This window comes from Schistosoma mansoni, chromosome 1, assembly GCF_000237925.1.
Source record: "Schistosoma mansoni strain Puerto Rico chromosome 1, complete genome".
Lineage (NCBI taxonomy): Eukaryota > Metazoa > Platyhelminthes > Trematoda > Strigeidida > Schistosomatidae > Schistosoma > Schistosoma mansoni.
In genome coordinates, this window is record NC_031495.1 from 33,008,323 (window position 1) to 33,029,011 (window position 20,689).

At 33.9% G+C, this 20,689-nt stretch overlaps 1 protein-coding gene and 1 non-coding gene across 2 annotated transcripts; both read right to left on the bottom strand.

The window, feature by feature from the left end:
* Window positions 1–651: 651 nt before the first annotated feature.
* Window positions 652–16,677, bottom strand: Smp_124920 (putative endoplasmic reticulum oxidoreductin 1 (ERO1); the record flags this gene model as incomplete). Its single annotated transcript, XM_018794124.1, has 11 exons — window positions 16,533–16,677; window positions 16,382–16,501; window positions 14,295–14,435; window positions 14,192–14,262; window positions 12,484–12,560; window positions 11,321–11,441; window positions 11,233–11,273; window positions 5,232–5,330; window positions 4,264–4,534; window positions 1,834–1,990; window positions 652–690 (listed from the first exon to the last, which is right to left on the bottom strand). The coding sequence occupies exons 1-11, from the start codon at window positions 16,623–16,625 to the stop codon at window positions 652–654; spliced, it is 1,230 nt and encodes a 409-aa protein (XP_018648568.1). The 5' UTR covers window positions 16,626–16,677.
* A 1,553-nt stretch (window positions 16,678–18,230) lies between these two features.
* Window positions 18,231–18,305, bottom strand: Smp_tRNA_02228_Pseudo_TTG.1.1. Its single transcript has one exon. It is a non-coding gene (tRNA).
* Window positions 18,306–20,689: the final 2,384 nt, after the last annotated feature.

Here is a 20,689-nt window from a genome sequence, read left to right on the forward strand (position 1 = left end):
GGCCCTCAGATTCTGGAAAGTTACGGAACCCTTCTAAACGTAGTAGCAGGACAGGTAATCATCCGATCAGAAATCTGATACGTGACTCTTCACTTTTTAGATGTTCTCGAGAAATTTCTATTCAATGTTGATTGGATAAAATGTTTCCCAGAGGCTGTTTACGAGGAATTTTCTGGGTCTCCCCAACAATTCCAGTTTCAATGTTTCTACCAGATTTTGAACCCGAAACCTTTCGCTTACTAACAATGGTAATTCGACAACAAGTAGAAAGAAAGAAATTATTTGATGTATTGATTGCCGTTTGCGAAAACAGGACCGATAAATTTGTATCATAGCCTTTAAACTACTAATAATAATGAAAAGTTGACAAGATATCTGACTTCTCTAGTTGAAATTAATAGTCTTATGATAGTCCAATAACTTAACCTAACAAGGTAAAGAAAATCAATGCTGTAAATGAATCCAATCTGAAGGCAATCATTACCTTGATGAAATAATAAGCAGTCAAGAAAAATTAGAGTCCAACCAATCGGGCAGCATCGCTAAGCTCTACATTCAGTGTGGCTCGAGGCTAAGTATACGAATCTATACCTGGTAAATGAGTTGCAATGATACAAGCATTCAATAATTATAGTTTACGGCTTAGTACAATTAGGGAGTATCATCATCAATTAATACAAAACGTGAGTACTGGATAAAATTGTCAAGAAAACCTGTTATATCACTCGATGAAAGAAAACAAGAAGAACAAATCAAACTCTAAGGAATCGTAAGACCATATCGAAAACAGTTTAAAACTAATCGCATGATAAGTAAACTACTAATGAAGTCAGACATCATTTTTAGTTTACATCAAGAACGGATTCAGGTTAAACAGCCACTGTAAAATAGGTAGGATTGGAGAACTGTTCCGTTCTGTTATGGGACTCCTTAGCAGTGTGTATCCATGACCCCATCAGAGTTTGGACCTAGGACCTTAAGGTCTCATTGTGATCGCCCGGCCACTTAGTCGGTATCCAATGTCTAACTTCAACCAGTTCGAGACAACTCTGAAAACATATTTTACGTAAATTATTTATCTAATGACTGAAATCAATAAATATTGCCGGATTTCATATGAGTTTGCGGTCTGAAAATACTTAACTTTAAAATAACGTAACAATACAAAGGTTGCATTCAGTAAATATTAACAGTCGGTATACGATAATAGTGATGGTTTATCATTTATTTACATAGATGGATGAGATTGGTAAGATTTTTTATTAAAATTACTGAGATTTATTATGTCGGTCATTATTTAGGTGTTTTCATTTTCAGTTCGGGGAAATAACCGACATACTGAAGATGTTTTTATTACCATTAAAAGTCAAACCGACGGTAATGAAAAGACTGTAACAGAATCTAAGTGCATACTCACCTGTCTCTTGCAGATAGACATTTAATAAATAACTTTATGAAAACATTATTGACTGAAATGCAGAAACTCCTGATTCACTCCAACAGTTAGTTCTAATAATTATGATCAATTAATACTTAACTAAAGTAATTCATGATATTGGGTGATTCGACTTGTTAATTAAACTGTATAACTTGATCACAGCTACGGTTGATTAGTAATTCATGTATGTGTGATTTATAATTAGATTAGTGTGAACGTGCACTCAACTACTTCAAACGTCTTAATGAACAAATAAAATTTTAGTATACTTTCTTCTGAATGATTTCTAATTTGTGTTCTTCGAATATACCCGCGTATCAAATTCAAGATATGTAGAAAAAAAATCACATGTATTGAATATCTTTTTTGGAGAAAATCAATTAGACGTAACTCACTTGTAATTTTCCCCATAATCTACATTTCTCACAGCCAACACAATCCATTATACGTGAAATATTGCGAAAATGTTCACGAAATTGTTTTTTTAACACATTAGCTTCATTAATATCTCCAGTGAACAAAAGATGTTCATTAAAAATACTGCCTTCGTTTCTGGTGTTATGAAAATACAAAAGGGATTGGTGATTTAAAACTGCTATAGGAATATTTCAATTATTAGAAGAAAAAACAATTATAATGCACATTTGATTCCCTAATTCTAAGATGATATGAAATAAATTTTTTTTTCTTTTTTCACTGAAATCAGGTGTAATGGGTAGGTAGGATTGCCAGTGCAGCAGGATCATCTTTAAAATATGCTAACTTATTATGCTAGTTAACTGTTTTGAATGAGACAGCGTACAAATTAACAAAATGCAAGTCTTATGTGAAACGACTTGAAGTCACTCACTGGTACAGTTGTATTCAGTTTTTTTTTTCATTTTTCCTTCTGTTTTTCCCTTTGACAATTCATACTCATCTATAAATATTTTTTAATTCAGCAGGACTAAATTTGTTTGTTATTGAACAGCGTGTAAGGCTAATTGACAAAATAGAAATATTAGTATGGGGATTTGTGGAGATAGTAGAAGTTTTATAGTTTTAAATCACGAACTTAGCTAAACCACCATTGGAAACCTGGGAGCACTGTATGGCCGTTTAGTTTTAGTATGGGACTCCTGTTCAGTGTGCATCCACGGACGCGTGTCCAGGGATCGCATCCAAAACCTTTGGTTTTGCTCGAAAACGCTTGGCCTTTAGACCGCCGAGCTGGTATCTAACGGTAGTCTACAGGTTAAGCGTTCGCACGTGGGACCGAAGGTCCTGGGTTAGATTCCCGGACACGGGTCCGTGGGTGAGCACTGCTGAGGAGTCCCATACTAAGACAGAACGGTCGTCCAGTGCTTTCAGATTTTCAATAGTGTTCTAGCTAAAATCAATTCATGATTCAAAACTGCGAAAATAAAGTTAACTGATAGTATACTACTACTGTTCATGTTTCAATAATATTTTTCATTTATACTGAAGTTTTCATTTTAAGTGTTATTTGATAGACCATATTATATTGAAATCTTGATAGATAAACACTTATGGAACCATAGAATCATTAGCGAAATACGTGTATCACTGTGAATTTTTAGAAATTTCAATAACACAAAGGGGAGTAAAAGCAATGAGAACATTAAAAAAATATTATAAACAATAAGTGGATGTGAAAAGGAGAAAGAGGAAGTAACAATTAAAAGTATTTTACTATCTCTATAGACCTCAGGATATAAAGTTACATAAAAAATAATAGGTTGACTGTTAATTGGATGATTATCATGTATCGTAGTATCGAATTAAATTAACGCTGTCGTGAAACTAATATTTGAAGTTGAAATAAGGTGCTGTATTTGATCACTCAGAATACTTTTAGAAATACCAATTAGTTATAAATAATGTAAAACATGGCATATATGTACATCAATCCCGGGCGCCATACCACGTTAGCACAGCAAAATTAAATTGTCAAGACGAAAGACTTAGTAGAAGTAGTATCGTTATCAGTGGTAGTAGAAAATATTAGACAATATGATTCAAGAATGAATTTTTAAAATAAAAAGTACAAGTATTTTAGGAACAAAGAGTGAATGCAACTGGTCCTATAAATTGTCACCTAATGTCTCCAACCATAAGTTAGAATAATCAAGCGGACTCCAACAAATTGGTCTGCACTTAACTACACGGTTTAATTTAAAATCATATGGTGTCTAGTTCTTAAAAGATAATAAATAATAAACAAATTGATGTCACTTTTATCATGTCTAAGTCCCCAAAGACTTTGAATCACACACTAGCATCTTCCTACATGGCTCCAGGAAAAAGCAAGTGATTTCATGGAATGATACTATATATTAATTTGGACAATGTGTAGATGCTAAATAAAAAAAGAATTCGAGAGTCTATCATTGTTCACTTGATTAAGAAACGTTATCTCTCTTTTTTCGGAGGATAATTAGTTGAGTCATTGAGTTTCATAGTCTTGACGATGATCACAGTTCATATAATTTCAACTTATAGAGCATTATAAGTAAGATAGAACAGGTTATATGAAATAAGTAAACTCTGAATGCTTTAGGGTTTATAATTATGAATATTTGTATGACTGTTAGTTTATAGCTGACAGGGAAAATATGAAAGGCTTTTACTTAAAACTATGGATGAATTCACCGCTTAACAGATTGTATAGTCGTAAACCGAAATTATTTTATTGGCTGATGATGGGTTATTCGTGCAAAAAAAAACTTAGTTACTATGATTACTTGACAGAATCCAAAACAGATTTTATTTTATTATGATAATCACCCTAATAGTTAACACGAAACGAATTAAATAAAGCTTACTGAATTATTTGTAAAAAATCTGTAACAACAGATCTAGTTTCCTTATCCATTTTCTCATCTCCTGTGAAATAAGTTTGTTTCATCAAATAAGGTGCAGCTTTAGCTAAAGCACGTAATTCCACCAAATAAGTGAAATAAAGATTACGCAATCGAGTTAAACCATCTGGTACAATGGATGGATCAAAACGACGACGAAATTCCTCTAAATTTGGACCCCAACCTGGATTGTTACTATCATAATCACGAGATATTGGTTGATGTCGTGAAAAAACTAAAGATAAAGAATAAAAGCAAGAAAGATGAACATTCTGAGTAAAGTGAATGTCTTTTATCTACATAAAGGCTTGATGAGGTCATTTCTTCTTAACTTATTTACCAAGTACAGATTCATGCGCTTAGCTTCTAGTCGCACTCTAAATATAGCGGCTAGCGATGCTACCCAGTTGATGAAATAGATGCAGGCAAGACAAGGGTTGAACCTGTGACTTTATGACTAAAAGTTGAACACCTCAATCACTGGCCAACACTTGACTAATTGATACTTAATATAACGCATTAACGATATAAACATCTTTGTACTCGATTTTTATGCCGTTGTTTGAGAGAAGGATAGCGATGTTACGTGGTTACATAAACCGAATTAGGTGGAGTAGGGTTTGAACCTGTAAAGTGTTGATTGGTAACTGAGCATGTTGGCTATTAGTTCATCACTCCTTGATTAGATTATGATTAAAAATAAATAATTGAGGATTCCGTTTTTCTGTAAATATATATTTGTCTGATGCTCTCAAGAATCTGACAGATACTAATAAAAATTGATAGCACAGTAACTGTAATAGTTTTTAAACAATTTGAGAAAAATTTATCATAATTCTATGAGATGAACAAAACGATATCATTTGACACTGTGAAATTATGTTTATGATACTAGAAACATTTAAGAAAGTTTGCTAAAAATAAAAACTTACGACTTAACGGATATCGATAAGATAAATGAACACTGATACTACTATGCAACCCAGACACCATTCGATAAAATGCGCGCTTTTCAAGACATGAAGATTGACCTAATAAATATAGAGAAAAGTTAATATAGCTGCATAATTAATTAGTATGCTATACCCTTTTCAGTAGACTTTGTGTAACAACAAAACTATAAACATTTATTAGGACGAAACACGCGTCCTAGATTCTACTGTTAGCCACCACCTATCTCTGCTTAAAAACATACTTAAAATAATTGATATACGTAAAGGTAAGAGTTTTGAGAGTTGTAAAATAATTGAAAACTAAACAGTACACGACAGTCTTTATCCAAGTTTTTTACTATTTACTAGTGCAATTTTGACTTTATACAAAAATCGACGTCAATAATTTTAGGTCCAGCAGAGAGCATTGATAACATTCACCTGTTGGAAATTAAAAGAACGAATCGGATAAGAAGGATATAAATCGAAAGTCCAATAATATTATTAAGATATAGTTCAACATGCGGTGGCGTTAAGAATACTGCTATTATTCATAGAATCACAAGACTAATATGAAATGTGAGGAACTCAAGGAGTTTGAATTTTATGAATGATCTACAATTTGGATACAAGTAAGTTCGAAAAAAATGTACAATTTCGTAAGAATGTGACAGTACTTATTCAATCAACTTATTTATTTATTTTGAACACATAAACATTGGTATAAGGGGGCACCAAATACATATGCGCCACACAGTCACAATGAGGCCAGTAGCGGTTATCATTGATTTGTGTGAGGGCTGTGATACTGACCGGGTGCCCAGACCGAAGCAGGTGGTTTTCTTAGGGGGCCACGTCCGATGCTTTTGACTTAAGGGTCTGATCCACAAGGCAGTGAAGTAGCGTAAAGAGATGCGGTCCCATCATAGCCGGTCGCCAATAATTGGCTCATACGCCATTTGTTCCCTCAGGATCTTTGAGCCCATGTGCACCATTAGTTTGGAATCAGAGTTTTCTAACTGCTCTAGGTGGATCCTTTGTGTTCACCGGCCCGATTAAAGCTCCGGATATTCGCTTTTCGTCCTCTCAATTTCGTAAGCAACAGTAACGCCGCAAGAAGGCAGGGAGTAGGACTTCTCTGGTAGTGGCTGTATACGCGTGGCCATGTGAGAGCGTTTCGAGGGGGAGAGTGGACTCTTCTCATCCTCGGAGAATTCAGGGTGCATCAATCGAATGCCGTTGAAAATACTCCCAATTTGTGACTATACACTTGTTTCGTTTTCCATTTTTTTCGTTCAAAATACCCCTGAGTCATCAAAAATTAGGCTATTCACGTCTTCATTATTATTATTAGTAGCTGTATTTTTAGAATCGTATCCAAAAGTGATTCTCCTAAATCCAGTTAATCAGCAATTATCAGAGGTCAGAAAATACAAGAGACTGTACACTTCCAATATTTTCATCAACACAAGTTAGCGATAATTCTGGAAATTGTAGCTTTCTTGAAACCTTCATGCGATTAGTTGGAACAACTAATTAACTTAAAGAGAGTAGTTTCATCCAGTGAGTTATTTTCGTAAACAGTCTTCCCAATATCTCATGAATTCCTTGAGTTTTCCAAAAGTTTCACCAGAAAAGCCAACACCTCAGTTAGAGCATGTATTGAATTGACTATGTATGCATCCATATAAAATTCATTAACACTTCAGGAGTAAGGATGAAACCAGATGTCAATAACATAGATTTCAAGTAATTTTCCTTACATATAGTGTAATCTTAGAAAATAAAAGATGGTGTTTGAATTATGTGATGAGCAAAAAAATCACAACTAATTGGAATAAGATGAAGAGAAACGTCTTAAAGTTAAGACTTCTATTTAGTAAAGGCAGAAGTGATACTTATTCAATCGCCCTTCGACTGGTAGCTATATGAAGAATAAAAAATTAAAGGTGACTCATCTCATGAAAACACAACATTCAACAAAAATTAATCAATGGAAGAAAGCATAATAAGCATAGAAAGCACCAAAATTGAAACAAGAGAAAACACCGAACGAAAAAAAGGGATATTTTAAACATATAATAAACACGAATAACGAAATAAAAGGCAAAAACAAGAAACTAGAAAGTGATTAAAATGTTTAACATCTTTCAATGAATTAAAAACACGGCTATTTCCCCATAAAATCCATAGATAATTAAATGAATAATGCAAAGGATAAAATTCGTGTATATTGACAAAATTGTTTTCAAAAAAATACATAATATACATGTATATACCATCACTAATACATATAGTACCCAGAGCATTTTGATCATCTAAACGATTGAGAGGAAAACGAGTGAAATAATATAAGCTGAAGAAACAGTAATAGCAGTAATATATATAAGACTAATTTAACTGCAGTAAGTGTATTCCCTTTATCTATAAAATAGATGGAAGAAATAAAATGACAAGAAATCGATTTGTCTTAAATAACTCAAATACAATATAGTAACCAATGTTACGAAGCGATATCAATTTTTAAAAAAAATTTATTTCTAAACAAAATTACTGTCTAATTATACTACAAAAGTCTAAATTTTTACAATAATTGGTATCACTGTCATCTAATCTTTACGGAACTTTTATGTAGGTCAGGTTATGTAACTTTCAGATTGCTTATATTATAATGAAACTGATGAATAGAAACTACATATTAAGTGGTTTAAGGTCTCAGAATACTTGAGGTATATATATATATATATATATATATATATATATATATATAGTCAAATAGTCTTTTAGGATTTATTTTGTTCATAGTAAGTTCATTATTATACCATCAAACTAAGAATGAATAAAGTTTGTTGTTACCATCCGAAAATAAGCAAGATCTTATGACCTAGCTGAAATCTAAATACGCTGAATCTTAGGGACAAATCTAAATCTCTGAAAATCTTGACGCTTATCGAAAAGCCTGAAATAATTAAAATTAATCAATACCGTGCAATAGGTACGGTATGAGCTTTGCACCTTCGAAGTGCAAAGCACTTCTACAAGACTGGCAGGATTCTAATCCTGTACTCACCTTGGGTGGTGAGCAGATTGAAGTGGTCGAGAAGTTCGTGTATCTAGGTAGCTACATAAGTGCTGGTGGTGGCGTGAGTGATGAAATTGATTCACATATAGTGAAAGCCAAAGCGGTGTATGTAAATCTGGGTCATCTTTGGCGCCTTCGTGATGCTAGTCTGGCTGTAAAATGTCGGATCCACAACTCGTCGGTAAGGGCAGTTTTGCTCTATGCTTGTTAAACCTAGCGTTTCCGAGTTAAGGATGTTACACGACTCTCTATGTTTAATCATCGTTGTCTCCGATGGATTGCTGACATCCAGTGGCAACACCATGTTAGTAATGCAGAGGTTCGGCATCATGTGTTCGGGAGCAGAGATGACAATCCAATTGGTGTCACCATCTTCAAACACCGACTTCGGTGGCTTGGAAATGTCCTACGAATGTCGTCTCGGAGAACTCCACATCGTGCATTATTTGCCGACGCTGGGACTGGTTGGAAAAAGCGAGAGATGTTCAGTGTATGACATGGTGTCGTGGTATGAAAGAAAGCTGTACAGGGCTGGCTTCTGTTAGTCCTTCACGAGTTCCTGGTTGGGGTCCTAGAGATGGTGCAACACAGCGGCTAGAGGTGTTGTCAGACATGGTTCAGAATAAAAGCCAGTGGCGATCGGGCTGTAACCTTTTTTACTTTCTTCATAAAGAGTGGTCAAAACTTCCTTAACTGAAAGAGTTCTTCTGGTCGTACATTTCTGTTTCCCCCATTATTATTGTTATTATTACACTAACATACACTAATCTGTGCTTGTTATCGTTCTTTTTTTCTTTTTCCTTTTTTCCTATATGCACCTTACCCTCTTTTTCTCTTCCCATTCTCATTGTTTTTTGTCGCGCATATATATCTGGTGCCTCCTTGTACCAATATTTATGTGTTCAAATAAATAAATAAATAAGTAGTTAAGGATATGCGCGAAAACCTTCGATGTAACTAAGCCAATTATTCTATACACCCCTCTTCAAATAGTTTTTGTTAGGAGACATCGTTTATGATGAAGTCTATCATGAAAAGTAACAAAATCATATTTTAGAAAGAATTAATAAGCTTCAACGAATATATATGAGAAAATCTATCTAATATGTGTTAAAGCACTGAAAATCCTTCGATCAACAACATCAGGAAATCAATAAACACTGACCAACCAATAGGATAACGACACGTTAATATCAATTTATTTTTATGTCAGTAACACTATTACTAAAATACGAAAGTTGAACAAAATCACAATAAAATGAGAATTATTATTTAAATAGAGAAAAGCTAAGGTTGAGAAGGAAAGACCCAGAAAATAAACTAATGATTATGAAGAGATGAGAAAAAGTAGAACAGAATTACAACTAATTAGCACATAACATCCAATAACAAATCCATGTGGTACACTAAACTTAAAGGTATATGTCTTACGTATGATTGAAATTGTCTATAATAAAGCTAAACAAATTACAACTTAATAATTGACACTGTTAAAATGAAAAGAAACAAATTGTTGTGGATTGTCAACTAAAAAATAATGGACATTTACTCAGTTATTGGCAGTGATTAGTGTTCAAAAATAGTTTGTTCCTATATCAAGCCTACCTAAATAATACAAAGTTAATTTTGTAAATATTATATTTGACAATAAACTGATCACTGAGTAGCGACCAGTATCATGTATATCAAGTCCTTCTCAATGCTGGCCGATCAGGTTGGTGATTGACAGTCTCCGATAATAAATCTGGGTGACACGGTATCAAATCCTCCAGGGAGCACCAGTTTCCTCAAGATCACGGATACACCTTGCTGACGAGTGCTGAAACCTAGGTCCAGGGTTTCTTGTCGACTGCCTCCAACCACTAAATTTTTATCACTTGTTATCATATTATAATGTGCCTTGATCTTTATTGTCTGTAATAAATATGTGCGATTAAATCGTATGTTAAGTAATGGATAAACATAAACTACTTTCCAGACAATAGGTGTCTTTTACACTGTATTATCAATATTTTTACTAATTCTATTGTTACATGATATTTTTCTTATTCTAAACCTGGATATTACCAATTCAAGTTGTACGACAAATAAATTTATTTCTGCTACACTAAACAACAAATACGATAAGGATTGTAACAAACAGTGTTTTCACTTTACTGTTAACATTCAAAATATCATAAAACCGCAAAACAATTCAACATAAAAAGTAAAACAAGCAGTTGTCACTAGTACTCGTAGACACAGAAAAAAACAATCAAATAATAATATATCGGTCTTGCACTCAGGACAAACGATGAAATATTTTGAAGACTGGGGTATTCAGTTTTGGTGAACTTAGTGTATTTGGTTCAAATTGTGATAGTAAATTAGTTTATATAGGTGCCTACTTTGTCAAGGTGTTGTACAACTTGTAACAGTGCTAAAAGAATGAGTTTATTTTACTATGTAATGAACTTGTTGAATTGTAAGAAAACCACCATTTGTGTTTAATTTTATATAAAAGCACCAGAATTGTGGGGAAAATGATTTCCATGTTGAAGAGTACACATTGCAATTTTTGAGGTCAACTGCTTCCATTTGAACCAATAAGTCTCCTTCCTGAAATCACATAACCAAGTTTTAAAAGTGATTTGGCTTCTATAAATAAGCAAACTCATTTTTACCATGCAATCATGAACTAAGGCCTGAAATTCTTCAAGCACTCAATACACAAATGAGATTCATACTTACACTAACTTAGTAAACATAAATTTTAACGAAACTACTATTTTAAAAGCAACAATTAGTTCATTTCGGGTAAATTTAGATCGTTTAGCAACGAAAGGAGAACATACTGATTCATATCAAAATTGAGTCAATTAATTTAGTGAACAAACTGAGGAAACGACATTGACAATGACAAAAATCAAGTTTACTTACTTGGACCAAGGTAACTTGTCCCGTAAGTTATTGAATCTTCACTAAAGTAGGAATTTACGTTAAAATATGTCACAATACTAAAACATACTTGAAACAGTTTTCATTGTATACCATATACCATATTCTATTTGAAGCAGGTCCTTTGTAACCAGTATAACGTTCAGGATTCTTCAGTAAGTCCACATAAATCATTTTACCAGAGCTATCGTCTAAAACCGAAACAGAAAAAAGTACATGTGTGTATACGTTACTCCGCAGCAAACAGAAAATCATGCAACTAAGACACCTAATCAAGATCAGAATTATGTCAAAAATTCTATGAGCAACTTGTGAACCTCCTTTCGACTTTAAGAATTCTGACATTTAGCCATCTAAAAATACAAAACTATGCTTACCCTATGTATTCTATATGACTAAATCCCCCCATGAATCCCACAGAATGTACGACAAAATTCATCACCAAACGAGACTTGTTTATAAGTAAAACTGAGTCTCTTGATGGTTAATCTTTACCTATCATCCGACGGATAAGATGCCTTTCTGTTTATTTCACTCTCACCATCCGAGTAGTCACGTTTATCTTCAAATAAAAAGTGAGTTAAGACCCAGTATGTTAACAGTTTGCATAATTAGTGCGTTCTAAACACGTTCACTACTTCCGTGGATTGAGTTTAAAAGGCCAAATCGCATATGAACCATGTGGTAAATAATTTATCTGAGAGGATCATAAATAACAGAAAGCATGTATTCTACTATTCAATAACAACAAAACATATTCTGCCCATGACGAATAAATGGGTGTAAACTGATTTGGCTGCAGTATATATATTATTTTCAGCTAATATCAGCAGACAATTTCTGATCAGCAGTAAAGTGATATAAATAAGTGAGACGAATGTAACATGGCTAACAGATACACTGATGGATAAACTCTTCGCTAATGATAAACAATACATTTCATAATCAGTGTTTAGATAATCAGCTATAGCTTAAGAGCACGCTTACGTAAGTAGTCTAGGTTTATAGTTACTAATTATTGAACTGCTATAGCATTATTTATTTTACGTAATCATAAAAATATGTTGGATTAGTATATAATTGTTGATTATAAAACTAGATAAGTTAACTGAAGTACTTGTTATTCTTAGTTTGTTCATAAACCCATGGATTCGAGCCCATAGATTGGAGGATTCGACCCTCAGACTATATAGTTTTTCCTTTTAAGTAGACTTAAAATATCATCTCACTTACCATCAGGTTCACAGAATGTCAGCTCATCTTCATGATCATGACGAGTCCAATTGGCAATTATGGTTTTACGTTCTTCACTAAAATATATTGGAATAAAAATTTTAGTTCGTGAGATGGTAGGTAAAATAAACTTACATTTTATCCGAGGTGTACGGTTCAAAAAATTAGCATTCAAATGGTTCATCAAAAATCTTAGACATAGTCCAAGTCATTCGGCAGTATGATGTTATAGCCCAAGATTAAAAGCATTTGAAACGAAGAATTTGTGAAACACAATTAATGATTTAAAGAATAAGATGAATGAGTACTTGAACGACATCATACACATAGTCATCAGTCAGTTATAGGCAACATAGGATCTGGCAAAAAACTGAATCGTCTCAAGATGTTACACTATATTAGTACAGTAAGCAAAAATTATTAGGATGAATATCCAAGTAGTAAAAAAGTGTAGTACTATCAATGGTAATAAATCTTTGCTCAGCTACGACCTTACCATAAATGGTAAGGTGTTACCTAGGTTTTACATAGTGGCAGATTTAGGACTAAGGTATTCCAAAAATGTCTTTTTCAGAACAGGTCTCAATACAGACGTTTCAGCCTCAAAGAATCCTGGGTTGTATACTATGTAACATTTGTAACAATAATTCACGTGTTTTAGTATACAAAGTATGTATCTGGTCACATATCGGGTACCTAACTTTTATTCTTAATAGTGTTTGCATAAAGGATAAACTTAGGTTGAAATCTGTCTAGTGGCAATCTAAAATTCGCATTTTTGGGAATGAGTATCTTGAGATCTTAAGATTCAGGTGCACTGAGTTTGGACTCGATCCTTTATAGAGGCGGTAATTCAAACTGAATTCAAACCTTTTCCTTTAAAATATAAACTACAGTATCTCTAACATTCACTGATGGAATACAACGTGTAGAAACACTTAGTTATGGGATTCATGACTCTATCTCGAAAGTGAAAATGTCTTATTCTAAACCTTTTCTCTATATGAATTACTTCACTAGTAAATTTTTATAACTAGAATATTTTTCCACGACCTCTTCGTGAAATAAAATCACTACCATCATTCGATCGCTACGTCGATGATTACTTCCCATCTAAAACTGACATAGAAATTCTTACGCATGTGACTATATCCCATTCCACTGGTGAGATTATGGTGACAGTAAGTGCTTAATCATTCTCATTACTGAGTTTACTTGTTAAACATCTCTTCTTGAAGATATTTAACATTTACAAGATTCCTGGTTAATCTGGCTAATTTAAATAACATATATCCAAATCAGTAAGACATTAAAAACTTAGTATATGTATTACGCCAGACTTAACACAGTAATTTCTGATGTTATTACTCTGTGATCACTGCCTTCTTCCTTTTCCTCTGGTCGTAGATCATTATAATTACCGCAATGGAATTGGCCCTCGATACTATTCTTACATAAACACGATGTCCCAAACAACTTCCTAAGAATTATTAGTTCTTAACTGCTGCCGAACATTGTTATAATACTTGTGGTAAATGGCTTAGTGAGACAATTCGTGAACCACTTCCTTTTAGGCAAATTAATCTTGTATTTGATAACTTCGGTCAAACGTCCTGTGAACATGCATAAGTTAATAATTCCTCTCTCCATTATATGTGACAAACCATTAGAGAACTGCGAAACGAGAGCTACGGCAAGAACAACTTACCTTAAGGAACTATCTAATTTTCCCAACCCACAGTCGATTCCTTCTGGATACATATTGGCCTCTTTTGAATACTTCTAAGTAAAGTTAAACAAATAAATCGTACTTTATGGTGAGGTGACGACTCCAATGAATCTTCACGTAGTCCTAAAGGTATTTCTTCAGCTGGACAGTCCTTAACTCGACAATCCGATGATGGGCATCGTTTATCATCGTCGAAAAAGGGGCAACCGCGTTCCAAATTAACCTAAAATAGTCCATGAGGATAAAATATATACAAAATTCATAGTTATTAAGAATGATGAAGTAAAACATTCACACATATTTCGATCATGTCTTAATTATACAGTTAAATTATTAAAATCCAGATTATGCATTTAAATAAATTGTAAGTTAGGATGCAAGTCACGAAATGACTGCTTCTGTTAGTTATTTAATCACTGACAATGTTTGGCATACGAACAGTTGGAATGTGAAAAAAACCTATCAAAGAAAGCTACCAAATAAAGACTCATATCGTATCAACACGCAGATTAACTTGGGTATTACTTACATAGTTACCACCAGTGCACTAAGTCAACTAGTGTTTCTTTTAAATAATTTATTTCGACTCAATACTCAAGAACGAGTTAGTGTACCTGGGTTGAAGTCATGAATCACAAGGAATGCTAGAGATATTAACCAATTGACAAAGTCGAAGTACTCAGAAGGAGGTCCGGACTTGTAGATAAAATTTGGTTACTTTGACTATAGATCTACCGATTTCAGAAACGACTCACATAGCGTCCAATATTTTTTAAGACATGATAATAATCCATATCAAATTATTTTGCAATTGAATCGACACATAGTGACTTATTATTTGGAACGCTAAAGTTGGTTTGTTTTGTAAGTTTTAGCAGCAGTTTTTAAGTTTTACTCATCTGTGTACTCATCAGTTGATAAGAGACAGGAAAATTCCAGTCTTTGAAGAGTTGAAGAATTTTAGGATTACAAGACAGTTTTGTGCGATAGACTTGTCTTTCGAGTGGGATCTGAATGAAGTTGTTTCGGAAACTTTACTGTAAGGCACGTTTACGTCTCAATTGTCTATGACGCTGATTGACTAAATAAACGGAAGTGAAAAAAGTGTGTGAGGGGGGGTTGAATCTGACGTGAGCTAACAGCGCATCTATAATAATTAGTACGGTAACTACAAATATTTGCCTGGTTTTATAGGAGTTGGTATTCTACTAACAAGATTGATGACCACTTATAGGATATAAACAACTACAATTAACATCAACACATGGAACCTCAAATAAAGTGCCAGTTTTTTGATTGACTGATAACTAATTAATATCGGAGGACAAACTGATGATTAAGGATACACCTGCAAGCCACTGTTTTAGTGAAAATGTATTTACGCCTTGTAAAGGCAGTGAATATTAATAAAGTGCTGTTTCGTGAACACTCATTGGTATAGATAGGAGGACAAACAACAAGAGGAAAGTTGAAAAGTCATACACATCCTTGCTTTTTGTTTCATTAGCCTGGATTTTGTATTGTGTCTTCGCCTAACAACTAAACCTCACGGAAGTGTTAGACGGCTCATGATTTGTCAGTCCCTTGAGAAAACGTTAGGCAGGGATTTTACGGCAGGGCAAGGCCAAATGTATTACAATAGAGAAAAAATAACTGAATAAGTGACATTAAGTTGTAAGGTCTAAACTGTTTTCAGTGTTCAGAAGCAAGAACAGGAGTTCAGTCAACTTATATTAATCCCTGCAATCTGTAGTACGCCTTTAATGCATCAGCAAAGGGCGCTGATATTACGTGTTCTGGTATGGAATTCCAGTAATTCACCACCCAGCGCGAGAAATGGAATACTAAACGCAAAGGATTTGATCTCAGTTCTGGATTTTTTTTGGATGTTCTGGATGGATAGAAAAGATATGAGACATTCATAACAAGACCATAGTTAAGTACACGGTAAGCCAGTATTAGATCAACTCGTAACTTGGGGTAGGATAACAAGAATAGATTAAGGTGTCTTGTATTTAAAATGGAATAACACCAGGTAAGAGCAGAACCTGTGATTTGCCGCTGATAAAACGCCATTGAGTTATAGTGCTTTTAAGTACAACGGGAATCATGCCTTATGAGGACATTTGAAGGCTTTTAAAAAGTAGTAATGATTGAAAAATTAAGTACCTCGAAGTAGTGGAAGAAATCCTTTTGTAAAATATTTTTGATACGAGGCAAAACCTTCAAATTGTTGAAACCAGTTATCTTCTGGATGTCTGCATTAATATCATCCACCATACCACTTAACTACAAAGTATTAGGAACAATTAAAGCTTACAAGAGAAAAGCATCGACCACGTTCCTTACTTTGCTGTGCCAACGACCAAGCAAAAAGAGTTACAAAAAGTAAAAGTGCTCCTCTCCTAATCATCAACCAACGACAAGTAATTACTATGGCAAGAGAAGCTGAACCTTGAGCTTAAATCTACGAACAAGAACTAGAGAGACTTTCAGTGTATTTAAACAAACAAAACATAATTTGAAAGTAAGATCTAAAAACCTAATTGTTTATATCGACGGAAATGCCCGCATTTTGTTTTACAAGTTTGAATTTAAAAGATGAGATTAGGGGTAAATCATTTGACGTGGGCCATTAAATATTTGTGAGAGACAATGAAATATTGGCCTCCTTCAGTGTTCCTCCAGTTGACTCTTTTCTGGATTCACTACTGCTCCTAAAGTACTAGGGAATAATCTCGAACCCTATAGAAGATATTCTTTGAATGAGGTTGGAATTACTGAAAGGCAATTGGGTAGTTACGAATGATTGTGAACGGAATAGAAGCTTTCGTTTAACGAGCTACCGTATCTAGTGACAGGTTCTCACTGATGTTTTTAGGTAGAAAACTAGGCGCGTATGATGGAAAAAGGAAATATTTGTAGGTTTTGGTAAAACATTGTACTTAATCCTTAAGAATGTTTGAACTTTCCTTTTTAAGACTCCCGGGATGTCGTTTGGACCATCTCAGACAGCTGCGATACCTGAATTCTACTGCACATGAAACGAAGAAAATGTTTCCACAGTCCTTTCTGATATATTTTGCCTTTAAATTCTATTTGTTTCCACTAATCATTTGCTAGGGATGAGTTCAAGTACAAATATTAGGTGTGTAGGAGTGTTTAGAGTATTACAAATAATTAGGTTACATCTGAGATGCTTATACTGTAATGAGTAACAGTGGTTTATGACAGTTGAGTTCAAGTCCTAGAAATGATTACGACGCTCCTATTGAATTACTTTTTAGTGTATTCTTATTCTACTGGAGTAAGAAAGGAAATACTTTGTTTCCATACTCTATATGGGGTCGAATAAAGCTTAAAAACTAAGTGAAAGGTTCTACTTTCAAGATTATCAGAAATGCATTTCAGGGGTATCAGTGTAAGATCTACTCAAAAGGCATTTTCGTCGCAGCTAGCGCAAGACTTCAGATCATAGGGTGCCATGACTCCTAGGACTTGGGACACCTCTAGAGGATGGTTACCTAAGTTGTATGAGTTGTCTAAAACATGTCTCAAATAGACTACTTAACTCCTTTAGGAGTTGAAAAAAAGAGTAGCTGACAAACAAGAGTTCGATGCTCTAGAATCAATAAAAATATTCTCGACAAGTTGAGATCAGTTATTTATCGGCAAGGATTCTAGCAACTTTTCCAAACAGGCAAAGGTTAATATACATACATTGAACCACACTATGACCCTGATTTTAGTCAAAAACGAGCCTGTTGGCAATGATCCGGAAACATTCCGCAGTGAAGTTAAGTAACAAACGGTAAACCTTTAGCTAAGAAGATACAACAAAAGCTCCAAAAGAAAGGTCAAGGAACATTGTGTGGCTTAAAGGAGGCCTGAACAAAGGCTACAATACAAGACAGGGAGAATAGATAGATAAGTGAAAATACTGTCCAATGAATCCAGGACGCGCGTTTCATCCTATTTGGGACTCGTCAGCTGGATGTACCTGCATCTCAGAGTTGATGTTCACTCTGGGACTCGAACCCAGTATCTTTCGCTTCAAACGCCATCGCGTTATCCACTCGGCCACAGGTTAAACCTATACCATGAAAACTACTTTACCGTGCAACGTGTCCCATTTACACCAGTCGACATAAACATGTTCTGAATAAATAAGCGTTCGGTACCTGATAATTAATACAAGTACTTCCAGCGAAATAGGATCAAATTCTGTCCCCAGGGATTCAAGGAATTCTTTCCAACAGGCAGTCAAAGACCAGCAGTCATCAACCAAACCACTATGTAACCATGAGTCTAGTCAAACGCGACCTTGTTGTCAATGACCCAACAACATGAGACAGTAAAATTCAATAAGAAAGATGAATCTCAACCAATGTCAAATAATAAAGGACCAGACTAAGAAGACTAAGGAACATAAAACATGGTTTCAAATTTCCTGAGTAAAAGTTAAGGTACAATACAGATAGAAATAATAAAGAAATAACAATATTTTCCAACAAAACACTTCAAACAAGTTTTCAGAATATTCCTTCTGTCACAGTTTATTTTAAAGACTCTCGTTTTTTTCAGACTGATACTGCTGCAAGGGGGCTAAGTGTAAAAATATTTGGTTTAGAAAGTAACTTAAATATCAAACGAATGTGTGGTGGACCAAAATATATATCTACTTAAAAAAAATAATGATAAAGTTATTACATCCAAAGATTAATGTATTAATATATTAAATATAATTTATAAACAGAAGAAAAGATTACTGGATGTTACTTAAATTATCATTACTGGGTGTCTTCCAGTTTCATTAGGTATAATAATCCACATTTATAGGTAATTAATAATTCCAATAAAGATTGTTATAATTCGAGCTGTATATTTAGATGAAGTATGTAATGAGAATATCTCTGTGGTCTGTGAACGTAGATAGTAAATATACCACAGCTCTGTTATCGCAACAACAGGTAACTGAGAACAAGAAACATATGTGTATAGCAGTGTATTTATGAGTGGCAATCGGTCTATCGTGCTATGGAGGGTTCAAAACAGAAAATCCAAGGTCATGAGCTTTTAAACGACTATTTTACAGTCACTCATAGTAAATGCACAAATTATGAGAATTAATCAAAGATATCCAAATAGTATCAAGAACTAATTACAAAGTAAGTTTGTCGTAACTATGTCCACAAATGTCCACTAAGAGATTAGCCTACTGTAGAGATAAATTGAGTAACTGAACTTGACTACAACTAGTTACAGAACAAGGCAATATTTATGGGGTCACAAGTGTAACGGATTTCTAAATTAACGTCAATTTTAGCTCCAGTAATAGAGGTTTAGTTTTCTTCACACTATTAAACAGTCATTTCTTCGTTTTTTTAAATGGTGAATTGTATTTTCATACTGCTTACTTAACAAACTATGAAAATTAGAGTAGAAGAACTTATATGTTCATTGGTAGTTTTCAGGACTGTCTAAATAGTAGTCTAGTGATCGTACAGGGACCAGTATTAAAGTCAATGAGAACTTCGCTTACATAGTTGAAGGTTTTGCATGTGGAATTGAAAGCACACTCTTAACTATGTACAAAAGATCCTCATTTCATCTGAACACTACACAATCACTGATATTTAAAACAACCTATTAAGTCACAGAGAAAATTATAGAAGAAATAATTTGAAGACATTGTTCAAACGATGATGTAATTCACTAAAGCTTTGGGGTTGATTTATAGTATAGAAAGAGATTTCAAGCATCAAAAGAAGGTTGTTTAATGATCCAGAGATTAACGAGGAATAAAGAGACGAGATAACCTATGAGTCAAAAATATGTGACATACTAGTTCACCTGGCAGATATAAAGAAGTAATAAAAAAACTTAAAGTTCATATTTACAATTAAATAATGATTATGGACTAAAATGTAGAGTGTAATGATAAAAATATAATAATAATAAGAAGAATATATTGTAAAGAGTGTTAAGGCTACGGAAGGATGAGAGTTTACATATGTGACATTCTCATGTAGACTTTAGTTTTGAACTGGTGATCTGCTAACGACTCAGTAGTCCATAGGTTCTCGAGTGAACTTCTCTTTCATCCCACTCGTTTGGCAGTGTAAATCATTCGTAAGAACGATTCCGGTAGGGCAGTGTACCCACATTTGGTGAAATGCTCCTTTATTTGGTTACCGATTATTTTGGATTCTCATTTTAAAAGCCATGTCGTGTAATATTATGAGGTTCATTTCTAAAGTGTTCAATTTGAGAGGCCACTATCATCCTACTAACAGAAGGAAAAGCTCCTCTAGATGTTTATCCTTGAGAATAATCTATAAATATTTTATCTTTAAGAAAATTGAATTACAGAATCCCTACCGGTATTGTTTTTGCAATTTCTCAGCCTTCTGATAAGTGTAATTGAAGATTTAATCACAAATGTGGTCGCCAGATCTGAATAACTGTGGTGTTTGT